The sequence below is a fragment of the Tachypleus tridentatus genome, chromosome 1, assembly GCF_004210375.1.
Source record: "Tachypleus tridentatus isolate NWPU-2018 chromosome 1, ASM421037v1, whole genome shotgun sequence".
NCBI lineage: Eukaryota > Metazoa > Arthropoda > Merostomata > Xiphosura > Limulidae > Tachypleus > Tachypleus tridentatus.
In genome coordinates, this window is record NC_134825.1 from 131,638,032 (window position 1) to 131,655,083 (window position 17,052).

Here is a 17,052-nt window from a genome sequence, read left to right on the forward strand (position 1 = left end):
TATGATCAACCAGCCATTATTCTGAGACAGCTATACAAGCTGGGTGTAACTGCTGGATTCAGCATGAACCGAGTGTTAATTTTCAGCATTATTACAAATCACTACAACAATGTACTGATCTATTACACCATACACAGAGACAAGCCTCACTCTACTACATTTTCACAAATGCATTCTCAATTCACTATACTTCAACATGTGGTTAAATAACTGAAATCTAAAATCAAGGAAACTTATTAATAGTTAACTGTGTATATATTACAATTTTGAATAAAAATTCATGCAGTGAGATAAAAATAGTTTCTATAAGATAGTGTATTCCTTATTTATGAACCTTAAATTTACAGATTTATTGCAATTATATTATTACTCATACCTATTTTTATGATTCCTTACATAATTACTCATGTCGAAAGAAATGCTAGTGTAAGAAACAAATTTTACTCAGATGCAAAATGCAAAAATTGCAAATCCCTCAGAGAGATCTCAGATCTAATATAACATTCCCTAAAATTAAGCCCCCAAATTTTATTTAGCCACTCACCTGGCCAATTAATTTGGCTATGCTACTGCTTATGTGACTTCTTAACTGGTTAAATATGTAGGAAGCATTGTTAATCATAACACTTCAATTATATTAACTGTTGCATGACCTACGATATTGCAAGAAAAAACTGTTATAAATACACCAACAAATAAACTAAACGTACGAAATGTTAACTTAAAAATCATTAACTTTCACTATAATGTATACAAGTATTTTTTCTTGTTTTTTTAAACTCTTGTACCAGCCTTACCAATGGTGTTGATAATATGCAGAAATCACTGGCCTTGGTAATAATGTAATAAAATTCAGTTGTTTTCATTAGTTTTACATATTTTTATCTAACTTTATTTCCACAAATAAATAAATATACATGAAAAACAAAGCATTAACATTAACACACTGAAATAGAAAAATACTGAAAAGTGAAATGACCATCTATTGATATTAAACTAATCCTTATTAGATTAAAGTTTCCAAGACAAGCTAGTATATTAATGTAAAAAAAGTAAAGATATATTTTTTCTATAGATAGATGATTTAATCAATTACCCATGAATTGTGTTCACATCAATTAGTGTCACTTAAAATAAATCTATTAATCAAATATTACAAATAAAACAGTTGTCATGAAAATTATCAACTACTTGCAATTATGGTTTCCAATTATTACAACTATCCAAGTAATCAAAGTACTGCTGCTAGACTTGCTTACTCTATTTCTGTTAAAGCAGAGCTACTAAGGCTATCTGCATTGTCACTTATTTTGAGCTACTGACTAGAGGGAAGTCAAATAGTTTAAAAAAAGCTATTAATTGATTAATCAAATGTAAACGATTAACAGAGCTGTCAATAAATCGGATAACGGAATAATATTAACCACCTAGCTCCAGTTTTACACTAGCATTGGGAACTTGTTTTTGTAACAATGGCATATTCAATACTACAGAAAAAAATTGCAAAATAGCTTATATACTTTTAGTTTTTATAAATATGATGAGAAAGTAAATGTACTTTTTTCCCAAATCATAGTACATTATAATACATGTACTTGTTTTACCTTCTTTAAACAATACAGTAAAACCTGTCTGAGCTAGGAACTGCATAAGGCAATTCTAATCATTTTGTATGTGATCAACCTGTACAAGCTGGAAATATCAAAATTTTGCAGCATTATCTTAAGATTTCTCTTATAAAAGGCCCTCTGTATGGCAGAACATGCATAACACAGACAGAAAACTATCTTTCACCTACCTCACCTATCAACAAGTAGGATTAGAACCTGAGTAAGGTGGAAAAAAATGTTTTTGATTAAATATTAATAAATTCTTTGATAATTAATAATTTATTTAAATGTTAATAAATTCTTTTTTAATTAATAATTTGTTTAAACTTTCAAATGTTCATTTAGCCTTTCTACCTCCATGTACATCAGCCAAGTTCTACAGCCACTAGATAATGGAATTATACAGTGTATTAAATTGAAATACAGAAAATTGATGCTTCAGCATATTATTGCAAACATGGATGACTATAAGAGAGCATCTGAAATGACCATGAAAACTGATGTGTTAGATGCAATTGCATTTTTTAAGTCATTCAATCAAATGCGTAAAAGATGAATGCTTAATAAAGTGCTTTCAAAACTGTGGGTTTATTACTGATAAAGGCAGAGATTGTGAAGAAATTTTTTTTGACGATTTTAGTGAAATCCAAACTCTGAGATTGATGCAGATGATTCTGTGAACGTGGAAAGTTTTGTGAATGTTGACAAAAATGTTTTAATAGAAACTGATGAAATTGATTTAAAATCTATAATAGAATCACAACAAGATGGTAACAGTGTGAGAGATTCAGAAAATGAATGAAATGGAAAAAATAGTGAGGATATAGAAATTCCTATTTCATTGCAAGTGTTAAGCTATATTAAAACTATCAAACTGTATGCAAAAATGAAAGGGGAAAACAAACTTCATGAGAAGGCCATAGAATTGGTGTTCTTTTTTGACCACATCAGAAAGTCCATTAAAAAACAAAACAGTTGAAATTGGACACTTTCTTCAAAGAAATTTGCTTAAGATTTTGTATACTCATGTTTATTTCAAGCATTTATTTTGTTCTTATTTTAATAAATATAGCATAAACCGTATAATAACTTTATTCATAAATGTCTTACTTCACTTGAATCAAGCAAGTATAACGTTCCACTCAAAAATTACACTATGTGATACAAATTTTGTTCCTGGATAGTATGTGTTATTTCTTAATTGCTTTTGTTGTAAAAGTACATAAAATGGCCATTATTCCCTTCAAACTTTGATTCTGTGACTTGGAAAATGAAATTTAGAAATTAACCTATTTTCTATGTGAAAACAGGCAAATATGCACATTTACATAAGGTCTAAATAAAACAACATGTGAATCAAGATTTACATGTATTTATACTATAGTTATACAAAAATGTTTAGAAGTGAGTAGTTTTTTGAGATTTGCAAATGTAATGTAAATCACTTTCACATATAAGCCCCCAAATATAATCTCCCATCATGTTTTCTTTGTATGCTCTCAGGTCATAAAAGAAAAGTTTGAAGAGAAAAATAGGTCTTTTTCCATTTACTTTAGGCAAAAGCAACTGGGAAATAACACTTTATGTCCAGGAACAAGTAAAAATTTTGTTACATGTAATTAAGGAAATGCATGTTCACTGTCTGAACCGAAAAACCTGCTTAAGCCGGAAATTTTACTCAGTCCCGTGCGATTCCACCTTAGACAGGTTTTACTGTACATAGTTTTTCATTCAACAAATAACCAAATAAATTAATTACAAATAACAATAGCACAGTATATATGAAAATATAGCTATTTTTCATGATATATTTCTTCATGGACAATAATTAACTATCATAGCAAAATAACCAACAAATTTACTTTCCAATACTAATACTTGCCTGGTCCTAGAAATTGGCAGCCCCTAGCTCTAACTGCTGCCCACAGATTAGCAGACAACTGTTGAGGGTTTTGATGCTGAAGGATGAGCTCAGTCACAGATCTCTCCCCTAAAGATCTAGCTGCTCTCATTGCACGTGTTCTTCCTTCATCTTCTAGGAGCTGAGAATTGATCAAAGTGACAAGTTTTCGCTGCATGGGTCGACTCAGTGCACTTCCCTGGCTGGCCGCACTTCCAGCTTTGATATCAGAAAACAATATGAACAAGTCTCCACTTCTAGCATCAATATTACAATCCATTTATTATATCACTATGAAGAACTAAAACCACCTAAATCCATAGTTCAGAAACAAAAACAAAAGCTCAAAAATTCTGGTTTTGAAATTAAAACAATGTTAAAATTACTGTGTTACGGTAAAATTGACAAAGAAATAACTGCATGTGGAAAATCTGCAAAGGGATTATATACTTTGTCAGACATTTACAATGGTTAATATCAGATTCAAGTTCACCTCAAAAGTTCTTATTGAGACTGATATCTAGCACCTGTTGCAGAAAAAAAAAAAGACTAAAATTAAGACACCAATGCTCTTCTACTGAATTTCGTAAAATTATAAAGTTTGTGGATCTACTCACTATAAAATGTAGCAGTATTTGTGGTGAACTTGCTGTGTAACAATATTTATTCTAAAGGAGCCAACATGGATGTTATGCAAAAGTGATCTAACTTGCATATCACAGGTTCAAGTAAATGACTAAAAGATGTTACTTTCTTATAAAAAATAAGTGATGAATATCATATGTTTATTCTAATTTTAATCAATGGAGATCACTGTTATGTGTTAGGACATAACATTTTCATAACAGCAAACTATTTATTATTATTATTAAAAAAAAGGGGGCAGTCTGTTTCTTGAATTTTATGCAAAGCTACACAAGGGCTAACTGCACTAACTGTCCCTAATTTAGCAGTGTAAGACTAGAGGGAAGGCAGCTAGTCATCACCATCCACTGCCAACTCTTGGGCTACTCTTTTACCAAAAAATAGTTGGAATGACTGAAAGAGCGAGCATGTTTGGTGCAATGAGGTTTTGAATCTGCAACCCTCAAACTGAGTCAAGCACCCTAACCACTTGGTCATGCTAGGCCATAAGGGCAGTTAATGGCTTAGGTCATTTTTGCTTAATACAAATTTCCCCATTACTGCTCTTGTTTAAAATTTGCCAAAAAATAGAATAATAATGAAGTTGAGATCTCAACATATTTTTACAGATTTATTCAAGAATAACTGCCAAAACAATTATTTTTATTCTCATCATCAGTGCTTATTGTTATCCCACGTAAAGAGAGTAAATACTAGTAGTCTTCCTCAATACAGAAACCCAGATTTCTATCAAAGCTGTACACATCATAAATGATGTTCTCATCTTAAATGTTCATATTTACATAAGTAACTATAATGCATACACTAGCTCTTAATTGCTACATGAGTGCAATGAAACTTATAGTCTTTATCTAAGGAAAGTGTGGTAACTAATGCTACACATTTGGTTTGTGAAGAGGTATTTACTATGCCAAAGTCAAAAATATTTTGTACTTTTACTCAGCTATTTATGAATTCTCTCTCATTGGAATGAGTTTTGAAATTTCTTTAACAGTATTAGTTTGTAAATACAAATCAACAGTACATCATGTGTGAAGTTTTAGGACATTCCAAACTGTCGCAATATTTTTTTCAAATGATAAAAAGTGCTATAAAAAGATGCTGTGCACACAATGTTGTCACATATCACCTTTATGCACCAGAAAATAAGACAAAGGAGACAGTAAATAAAATGATAAATTTGTATTTATATTTACATGTGATTACAGAACATTCAACATCTCATCTTTTCCATTTCAAAAAGTTGTTCTGAAAAAATTACCTTACCATACATGTCATTGCATAAATGAAGCCCTTGGTAACACAACTATGGATGGAACTTTCCTAGCTACAATAGCAGTCTAAGAGAATTGGGTTTAAGTAACTTTTCACAAAAGAGAATAGAATTTGTTTGGTCCAGCTGTTATCAAAAACCATTTTTAGAATTTTGTGAATCAGGTCACTCTTTCATAATGTCCAAATCATTCCTTGTACTGTAAGAACAATACATGCAGGATCAAATGTTTTACTTGGTTTGGTCTATATTTTTTCATCTAAACTGACTTTACCAAAAGAGTGAAACAATTCACAAGACCAATTACATTCAGTCATTCCCTTTTCACAGTCTATATTCTGAACACAGTCAAACTTAAGCTTATCTTTTTGAATTAAACTACCTTATGACAAATTACATAATATCCTTCAGATGATATAGCTGCAATTAATCAAACTCTGATAATTATATGTCCATCATCCCAGTAACCTGGTGATGTGGTGGGGGAGGATAATGTGTATCAAGGTGCTCTGGAAACAGTGCAATAGATGAATGAAGACCTCTAAATTTTTAAAAGCAATAAGACCTCATTTTATTCAATTAAATGGCCAGCAGGATTCTCTTATGATTTAATTATGATTGTTCATGAGTAGCAGTTCAGCATAGTACAATAATATCACCTGGTCAGCTCTGAAGTGGTTTTATGGAATACCGCATTTCTACAAAGCCTATTACAATTTGTATATTGGATTAATAATTACTAGTGTGGAACTGGTTTGATAAAACACACCTGCCAGGGCAACACTTGCCAAAGAGAGTGACCCTATGAAAACAGGTTAAAAAACCCTTAAAAGTAGTCATAACAAGCCTCACTCTTCTCTATAATCAGCTGAAATTGTTAACATAGCTACAGGGAGTAGGCAAAAACCCTCAGATAAAAAGACTGCTAGATCAGGCAAATAATGAGATAAAAGTATTGGGGAAAGTCTACAAACCAATCTGCACAATGACCTCTAGGAGGCACTTTGACTGGACCAGTAAGGACATAGACAAATCTGATTAGGTATGACTCATAGAAAAAATCCTTACCTTCAGAGAGAGTCCCAAAGAAAAGCTGTTGTCTAGCATCTCTAAATACATTACAAAGCAGGCAACAAAATCTTCAAGATCCTCACTGACTTTGATCATGATTGTAATCTGATTGGATATAGAAATGAGAAATAGGTATCAGATGAAAAAGTAAAAAGGCCTTTAACTCCTTTCCTGTCTGATAGTGTATTTGGCAAGAATAACTGATCTGAGGATATGGACAGAGGAATAAAGACCAACCAAACTCTGATAGCCCTAGAATTAAGTTCCAAAGCCTAAAGATCTGTACGAGATGGAAATACAACAAGCTGGGTGGATAACAGAGGTGAAGATATGAAATGAATGACAAATCCTGACTCAAGGACCTGCAGAGCTCTTGGATCCATGGATAAGGTTACCACGTATCCAGAAATTCTCAGAGTTGAGCCCCCACAAACCCTTTAAGTATACAATAATAACCTATGCTGCTGGTGATCCAACTGAGCAACAGAACCTTTAGATATAAAAAGTACTTATTCTGAGTATTGATGTACTGTGAGGCTGAATGAATAGGAGTGGAACTATATATGACCACCTGTAGGAGTTGATGAAATTGGAGACTAGAGCAAAAACAGAGAGGAATGCAAAAGATGAAAATTTAACCAACAGGCATGCTAACAAAGGATCTAGCTCATCATCAATAAAGTTGGTGACCCTGAAAGTCTTCCAACAAGTCAATTTGAAAGGAAAACAAGATGGTGGATTTTGGAGTTTGAAAACTATAAGATTTGCCCTGTTTCATCAGGGAAAATAGATTTACTACCAACTCCTCTTAGAACCATGAAAATCGAGGAGCAGAAGCATTATATGGGATTCACAAAACACTACCACATGGTAGTGGTAGGCTAAAATTATGAAGTTCTGACAATGTGTCAGATAAGACATATCTGTCTCTTCATGTAACTGAAAAGTACACCTTCCAGCATGAACCACGTCGTCTGTGGATGGAAAGAAATACTAAAAATTTGCTTCCAGACCTCTCAGCCATCAAGTAAGAAGCAGGGTCAAAAGCAACAAGGAAAAGGCCAAAAATATCACACTCCCAAAGAGCCAACAGCTAAAAACAAATTAAAGGTAGTTTAACCTAAATTTGCCTTTTTTTTTTCTTTTTCCTTTAAAGACTGTGTTGATTGCCATTGATTGAAACAATATTTTACAAGTTAAATTTGTTTTTTAGAGCATAGCAACATTGAGCCATCTGCTGTGTCCACCCAAGGCAATCAACCCCTGAATATCAGTGCTATGAGCCTGCCAAACTGACCACTTTCCCACAGGGAAACTGAAAAGCCAATAGACTACAAGTCACAGGAAAAAGCAAATCTAAATTATCACCAGAATGGCAATGATCACCCTCAACTGCATGCATCTCACAATGAATAACATCAGGACAGTCTCAACAGTTTATATGTGTATATAAAAAAACTGTGCAATAATTCAGTCTCTGCCTTAATCACAGTTTTGGTTAATTAAGTTTAATAAATAAATATATTACAGTGCTTACTAAAAATAAACAAGTGCAATTTAAGATTTAAGTACACAGTATTATTCTAATGTGTTTGATAATCACTGGGTGAATTAATTTGCTTATATGGTAAAAAGTAACACAAAGTCCAGTCCATTTATGATAAATTAATTCATTTCTTCAATGATATCCTGTAATGGCTAAGTTTACTGGTAGGTCTCACTTTTACACAGAACTTGAAGGACTAAAGTCTATGATACTAACATTAGCTACGTAAAATTTACTGCATGAAAATAGAATAGAATACTTACATTGTGTTAATGGTTTTAGGTACAAAGCCAGTTCTTCTACATATTTTCTTGCAGCCATGTAATGTCCTGTTTCATCTCCTTGTAACATAGAGACTGAAGGCTTATCCAAAATGGTTCCTCCAACCAACTGAAGTAATGCATAATTTTCTGGCAGTTGACTGATATCAATATTGATAGATGTTTGATCAAAAGGGCATTGCTTCCGTTGTAGTTTTGAGAGACAACTTCTACAAAACGTATGTCCACATCCCAAACTGATGGGTCGTCGCAAAGATGGTTCAAATTCATTGTAGCAAATAGGACAAGAAAGAAACTCCAACCACTGTGGAGCTTGCACAGGCATATTTTCAGCTCATGTGTTTTCCTACACTCAATGAGGAAATCAGTATTAAAAATGGTTAATCAATGTTGCAACTGATGTTGAGATATTGTAAGATATTGTACACAATTCTACACATCTTTAGCCTATTTTCTATTTCTCCTACATGTATATACAACAATATAAGCAATTAATTTTCTAAATACATACAATGATCAATTTCATTAGTTTTTATCAGAGACTAGTATGATGAAAACAGAAGTTTTTCAATTGTTAGTCAAGTTGTAAAATAAGGCTGCTAGTCCTAAGAAAATTAGTAAATAAACAATAAACAACAAAAAAGGGAAATTTTAAATATTCTAATTTCAATCATTAAAAACTGTAACTGTTTGTTTATTTAATATATAAATAACACTTTAATCAGCCATTCATATTTAACAGCAGCTGTTACACTGGCACTTGAAAAGCACCCGTAAAATGAATTTTGCAAAAGACTGTTAGGTAGTCCATTAAGTCTATCATGATGCCTGCTGTTTTGGGTCCACTACTAGTTGTTTTATTCTTACAAAGAAATAAGAACTATGCATTTCATTTCCTATAATTATATGTCATGGCATTAGCTATACAATCAGCTGTTGTTTGTACACACAGAGAAGCTCAAAAATAAGTGTGTGCCCTGTTGACTGCTATGACTCCAACAGTTTAATTTTAACTGGCATAGACTAATAATGTTACATATGTAGCAACATGACATTTTTTAACTGCACTGTTTTATACAGATATTAAATATTTGTAACTAAGAAATAAAATTTTTGTCTTAAAGTTTAAGTTGCAAAACTAGATATCAAATTCAATTAGCAAACTTAGACTACCAAAAAAGAGATTTAGCAAATTCAATTGTGACTTTCTGTATGACAATATACCACAAGAGCTGAATTATTGATTGAAAGTCATCACAGTTCAACTTTCCATTGTGAATGTATTCAGTTTAGCAAGCAAAAATGTTTTGTTCATTAATTATAGCAAAGCAACAAAATTCAGTCAATACAAATCAATTTATACTGTCCAATTTCATCAAAAAAAAGATATGGCATCAACCCACCAGGGTCATTCCATATCAAGTCATCCAGGGGACTGCAGGTGACCCCCACAGAATGCCTTAAAAAATTCACATGTGCTCATCTACCCACATAATGAAAAATTTCCAAAGATAAGATCAATATCTCTAATAGTTTCTGATTTACAGCCCTGTAAAATGTAATTAACTTTTTTGTATTTTTGGCAAATTCATTTTCGGCAACTTTAGCTGCTTAAAGCAGCAAGAGTAATGGTGGTAGAAGGTTGAAATTTGCTACACTGACTGAATTAATTCCACAGAATTCACATATGGTCTCAAACCAAGCTTATCTTTCTTAGGATTTTCATAGTGAGGCTGTAAAATCACCTGAAAACCCAAAATCGTATAAAACATTGGTTTATTTAAGAAGCCATAGCTCTAACATATAATATGATACAAAGCTGAATTTTTTTTCAAATTTCCTATAACATATCAGTTGATAAATCAGCAACTGTTGTAAGTAAAAGTCTGTTAGATCTCCTGTAAAAAAATTAGCTAGATGCAACGTTTTATGATTTAGCTAAAAATAACCCTTCTTCAGGCCACAGTTTGACCATGTCACCAGTTATTCGGCCTTTTCAAATTTTTACCATATATTCTTACATCTCTGAATATGACCTACAAAAAAAATCAACCTACTTTTTGAGTAATAATTTTTAAAGTATCCTCTGACCATACCTTTTTTATTTAAAAAAAATTCAGTTCAGGTGTGTTACTGTGTACAAATATATCCATACAATTTTGAAAAAAATACCTGTCAGAATGTTATGAATCCTCCTAAAATATTCTAACCAGGCTTTCACAATGTTAAATAATGAAGTTGTAAGAAAATATATTGTGTATGCATTACAGTTATGCAGATATGGTTGAGTTTAAGATTCATAATATAATAAATACAAAGGTAAATCAGACACAAAAAGCACAGTGCTACAACAGTGGATAACTGAGAAAAATTATAGTCACACCAAAGTGCAATAATTGTGAACAAAATGTTTCAAAAACAACTTTGGCAATAAATTAGCCTTAACAACATCAAATAAACATTGCTTTTTTCAGACAGCTTGAATAAAGTTCTGAAATTTGAGTTTGATTATGTTGAGATCACTTTGACTTAGAACATTGTGGCAAGCACTACTGCCTTGCATGGCAGGTGCACTTATCAGACAAAGAATATGTTGGAAAGGAATCCAGCTTTCATCTTTACATGACCTTGCAGGCCATGACAACAGTTCATTTCTTGATTTCTTCATAAATGACACCAACACATTAGAATGTTCATCTGATCTATTTTTTATGTTTCCCACATACCATTCATGATCGTATATGCATCCCACATAATTCCCTGGCTGATAATTGTCATTGCTATCATTTGACCCTATTTGAGCTGTTGCAGCATCACTTTCACTGCTACTACCAACAGTTACAACTGTGAACACATCATCATCTGATAGCCTTCTCATATACAGTTGATTTTTATATAATACAACCTTGATTTTTTGAAGATCATGTTCAGAGATGTAAGAATATATGGTAAAGGCTGATTAGAATATTTCAATGGGATTCATAATTTTTTTCAAAATTGTATGGATATATTTGCACACAGTAACACGCCTGAATTGAAGGGTTTTTTTTTCAAGTAAAAACGTATGGTCAGAGGATACTTTAAAAAAATTATAACTCAAAAAGTAGGTTAAACACCAGCTTGAATTTTTTTTGTAGATCATATTCAGAGATGTAAGAATATATGGTAAAAATCTGAAAAGGCTGAATAACTGGTGACATGGTCAAACTGTGGTCTGAAGTAGGGCTATTTTTAGCTAAATCATAAAAGGTTGCATGCAACTACATTTTTTTACGGGAGATCTAATAGACTTTTAATTACAACAATTGCTGATTTATCAACTGATATGTTATATGAAATTTGAGAAAAAAAATTCAACTTTGTATCATATTACGTCTTAGAGCTATGGCTTATTAAATAAACCAATGTTTTTTATGATTTGGGGTTTTCAGGTGATTTTACAGCCTTACTATGAAAATCCTAAGAGACAGAAACTTTGTTTGAGACCATTTTTGAATTCTGTGGGATTAATTCAGTTAGTGTAGCAAATTTCAGCCTTCTACCACCATTATTCTTACAGCTTTGAGGTTCCAAATTTGCCCGAAAATGAATTTGCCAAATATAACAAAAATTAACTAAATTTTACAGGGCTGTAAGTCAGAAACTATTAGAGATATTGATCTAATCTTTGACAATTTTTCATTATATGGGTAGATGAGCACATGTGATTTTTTTCATGGCATTCTGAGGGGGTCACCTGGAAAATTTTCCAAAATCTGGATGATTTAGCATGGAATGACCCACCAATAACTCCTGTGAACTTTCTGGTATGGGCTGTTCACAACACTTGTGCAGTATTTCCAAACACAAATAACTGTTTAACATTCATGCAATGGTTTCTTACAAAAAATATATAATTTAGATGTTAGCTACTGTGGTGCTAAAATATTTCAAATATGTTTTAAACATATTTTCACTTGTTTTCTATTAAAAATGAACAGTTGTTTCTTATTAATGTTGGAAAGGACTTGTTACTTTTGAAATAATATGTGATAAGTTTTTCTCCTACACTTCAGTTGCTGAAAATACCCAAAAAAAACCTGAAACTATTAAGTGAACCAGCGCACCTAAAATAATTATTTTTTTCTGAATAATGTAACTTGGTATACTAGGAACACCTCATACATGGGAGCTCCAGTATGTACTAATCTTACTAACAAGTATCATCTCTTACGTGTAAAAACAAAACAACATAATTCCAACTTAAAGATATAATCTAAGAACTTATAAACATTTCAGCAAACAATTATTATTTGATACTAGTATAATGCCTGTCAAAAATGAAGGAAAAAGTATTATCACCCCTACGCCATAGTATACCTTAACATTTCATAGCTAACTGAAACAAATTTTGTGAAATTCATGTTTGTCCAACAAAGAGGCAGTTAAACATTAGTAAATTCCTTTGTGAGCCAATCAAAATTAAATTCACTCATGAAATAAATCCATGGCATATTTATAAAATAATTACTAAACTCAGATTAAAAACCTCTTATATATAGAAAACCCAGTGCCCTTTGATAACACTACATTCCAAAAATGTCTTTTATATCATGTTGCAACAAAAGTATTAAAAAACTAATACTGTTATTTATTTATGTACTGAAAGTATAAAATGAAATGTAAAGAGAAAATTTGAAAAAATATTTGTTGATTTCTCAATTCAGAGTCTCCATTGATTAAAAAGTTTTTGAATTAAAAATGTTGATAACATAACAGAAAATAACTTATTACAGAAATAATTTATGTTTATAATTAAATCAATATTTTTATTTTTAATGATAAATTTTATGCATTTGGCCCTAACGCTAGGTGATTCCACACTAGTCTTCACTTTAGGTTTATTATACCAACATTCACTACATTTTCAAGGTTTCACAACACTCCCCCCATAATGGGCAGACATAATCGAACAATCTATTTGGATAAATGCATTCTGACTTTTATGACTGCTCCTATTTCAAGCATGACATGACAAATGCTGACTTTTGTATAGATTAAATTTTGTAAGAGCACTTTGTATTTTTTTAAATTAAAATTACCAATTTTTCACTTGTTCACAGCTCTGACAAGGTTCACAGATTGTATCATATTGAGAAATTTAAATTTTTTGTCTATTACAACACTTAGTCTAAAGAACTGAAACAGAACTGAAATACATAGGAAACCTTAGTAGTAAACAGTGGAATTACATGGTGCATCAACAGTATTTCTTTCTTTTTAACTTGTCTGTGGTCATGTGACCAAGCAAAGTACTTTAGACTTCACCTTAAAAATTATTTTGTATTTTATTTTCCCACATGATAAAATTCAAGTTGACTTCATTTTTCAGTTCAATTGATCACCCATACTGAAGGTAAACATTACACACTTGATTTCTGAATTCTCAACAAATGCTGCTAAGACACCAAGCACCTGACCATATTGTCCCAACTTGGTATGCATAAAGTAGGCATAAGACAATCACCATATTGAATCCCAATCCCCCATTTTTATTTTTTACTTTCAAATCAAATCAGTTACTATAAATAAAGAAATAAGCTTTGAAAACACTGGATTATAACCTGACTGAGCCACCCATTTACACAGTACACTAGGAACTTAACTAAGTTACTTGGGTTACTTAAGAACTGCATGATCATTACTGATTAATCTAAGACACTATATCATTGTTATAAGTCTGTCCATTCATATAAAAAAAATTATTACAGTGTTACACAGCTAACTTTTAAAAAGATGAATAACACTAACTAAGAATGTAAAAAATGTTTAATTATGAATTTATTATCAACAATCCCAAGATCAAGATTTACACCATTTGGTGTTGAGTATTTAATAGTGCTATCCAGTAAGCTTTTGTTGTTTCTGTTAGATGTAAAAATTATCTCTATACCAATCAGTTTAATGTCTTCAAGGGTATCCAGGCACGTTCAAGTATTTTATAACCAAGTTCTTTATTTTCATTGTTGATTTGTAGTTAAGACATTCCCATATAGTTGTTTTGAGTTGATTTACACAGTGGAAAATGCATTTTTGACATTGGATTAAGTAAATAACTTTTTTTCTTAGAACAGAATATGGGTATAGTGATTTTAAACTGCTTTTGGTTGTCTTTATCAAAAATTTTGTCCATTTCTTGCATAAACTTACAGGTTTGGTATTGCTTGCTATTGCAAGAATAACTTACACTTAATGTTCACTTAAAGTCGATTTTAGAGTACAGTAAATGTAATTGCAAAGTTTTATTTTGTTCTAAAAGAAGCAACAGGAATTTATACAAAAATGGATTTCATTCAATCATTAAGTATAAGGAGGTAAAATATTTTTTTCAGTACTTGGTGTAGGGTTTTAGTTTTGGGTGACAGATAATAACCAGTGGAACATGAGAAAAATTTGTTCAAGGTAATTGTTTCAAGACAGACTCATGGTATATTGTTAGCTTTGACAAGTTAATGGGTGATTGTGTTTTAAGTCCCTTTCTGTCCATATATTATGTCAACTTTATCTTTTAGTGCAAAAATCACTTTCTAAGCTTAAAAGTAATTTAGTGTAGCTGAGACGTAGAAATTGAATATTGGCAAACTATTATTCTGGATACTTTCTGACACACAAACAAGATCTTAAAAATGGTACTGATCAATTTTTTTCTAACTAGATTATGTAAACACCACAAATTTTATTGTATTAAGTTAGCAAGTGTAAAAATCATGGCCAGTGTCTATTATGCATCACTGATACTTGTCGTTGAAGCTGAAATACAACAGCCTTGTAATTATGATCTATTATTCTGCACAGTTTTAAGTGGGGTAAAAATATCATTCATTTCTTTTAATTTCTAACACAGCAAATGAAATATACCACAAAAATTACTTGTATTTTTTTAATTTATATTTCACTTTATGATTTTTTGTTCTTAAATGAAAAATTATTCAAATATTTACTGGAGCTTAGAATAACAAATTTTATTTTATTCATCATTACCCTTTTGATGTCCCTATCATAAGTAGAATGTTATTTCAGTACAAAAATTAATCGTATGTATTAAGTAGTTTTAAGTTGCAAGATATTAATGAAAAACTGAAAATTCATTTCACATCCTAGAATTTACAATTAAAGGGTTTGGAATTTTGAATGGTATGGAAAAGAAAAAAAAATACAATTTCTCAACACTTAAGTGTGTGAAACATTAGTTGCATTGTTTAAGATCTAAAGTTTTTGTGTTTTTTGGACTTCATCATGACTACTATGAACATAGATGGCTAATGTAAAATAAAAAAAAACAACTGCTGGCACTACTTTCGTTTTACAGTTTAGGTCTAGAAAAAAACAACTTCCATGTAAAGTTTACAATGAATGAAAAATTTTGTTTTAAACATTAGCCCATTACATAATGAAATATATCTGCAAGTGCAATACTACATTTAATGTTATATGATGACAGAAATTAAGTATCTTATTTACTATTATACTTATGAATTATGATAAAAATTACAATAAATTATAATTATCAAAAAGACAATTATAATTTATAAATTCACTCATTTAATAATATAGAACCCTCTAATAATACTAGTAGTGACGCAACACAAAACGTGAAAAAAATAATGTTCCTATGTATATGTTTAATGTTCTGGTTTAAAAAAATCAATAATTAAACTAATTTTAATTAATAATTCGCCTACTTATGAGCTCTTGAAGCTGAACTCAAGTTTGCTTAGTCGAAACAGATTCATAATTTCATCCCATACCCAGCCCTCAATGAAAGAAGTGACACAATATTTAAATTAAAAAAAAAAACCCTAAGAGGAAAAATCAACAGACCACTTACCAAGTAATCGAATTCCTTAAGTAATGTTAAAAAAAGTTCTTGATTTTTAACAACAGCCATGTCCAGCACAAATAATTCATTTCTAATTCCAAACACTGACACCAAAATTTCGTCTAACACAATACTAAGCCTACACTGAATCAAGTAATAAGCAATATCCTTCGATTAAAACGCCATCTGTGTCCTCAACTGGAGTGCGCCAGTCTTTACCGGAACAAGCAGCTTTTCGACGGATCTTATCCCGTCTTATCACGCAATGCAAGATAAATAAACGAACTTATACCACAATAAACCGAGTTTCGATACCTCTGATGGGCAGAGCACAGATAGCCATTTGTGTAGTTTTATGTTAATAACAAACAATCTTATTGCTGAACGTAAAACAAACTTAGAGACGAGTTCTTTCTTCTGTGTACTGTTGTTACGTCATAGGAATCACAAAATAAAACTATTTATCAAATGTATGTACATTAGACAGTTTGGTTTGGTGTGCTTGACTTAAACACAAAGCTAAACAATGGACTATCTGTGAGTTCCCAGATATACCGATGTGCCACTGGTGGGCATATATATATATATATATATAATAAACAAGCACTTGCAACGATTCTTTCTATTAGAAGAAAATTTATGCGATTTTCTATTTTTTTTTATGTTTATAATTTCAGTTATATTATTTCTCATTTTTTCCTTTTATTCGAACGTCTTCAAAAATTGAACAAAACAATTTTGGAAATTTAATTAGGTAATTTATGTAATGCAGCGATATCAATAAAAAGTTTTCGGCATATTATTTCGTTGTACAGATAAAACGGAAAAAATGACGCACGCGATATTAATACAAATAAGAAAGAGAGAA

The 17,052-nt window shown here is 31.2% G+C and overlaps 1 protein-coding gene across 5 annotated transcripts in view; it reads right to left on the bottom strand.

Annotated features, from left to right (window-relative positions):
- roq (RING finger and CCCH-type zinc finger domain-containing protein roquin) overlaps nt 1–16,727 on the bottom strand; it is a 96,315-nt gene extending 79,588 nt beyond the window's left edge. For 3 of the 5 annotated variants that reach the window (XM_076452475.1, XM_076452491.1, XM_076452485.1), the window contains exons 1-3: nt 16,194–16,726; nt 8,309–8,672; nt 3,493–3,729 (exon numbers count right to left, since the gene is read on the bottom strand). In XM_076452475.1, the coding sequence (XP_076308590.1) occupies nt 3,493–3,729; nt 8,309–8,651 (580 nt within the window). In that variant the 5' untranslated portion in view covers nt 8,652–8,672; nt 16,194–16,726. Of the gene's footprint in view, nt 1–3,492; nt 3,730–8,308; nt 8,673–16,193 lie in introns of all 5 variants that reach the window. The other 2 variants (XM_076452468.1, XM_076452480.1) reach the window with 2 other exon arrangements.
- Nucleotides 16,728–17,052: the final 325 nt, after the last annotated feature.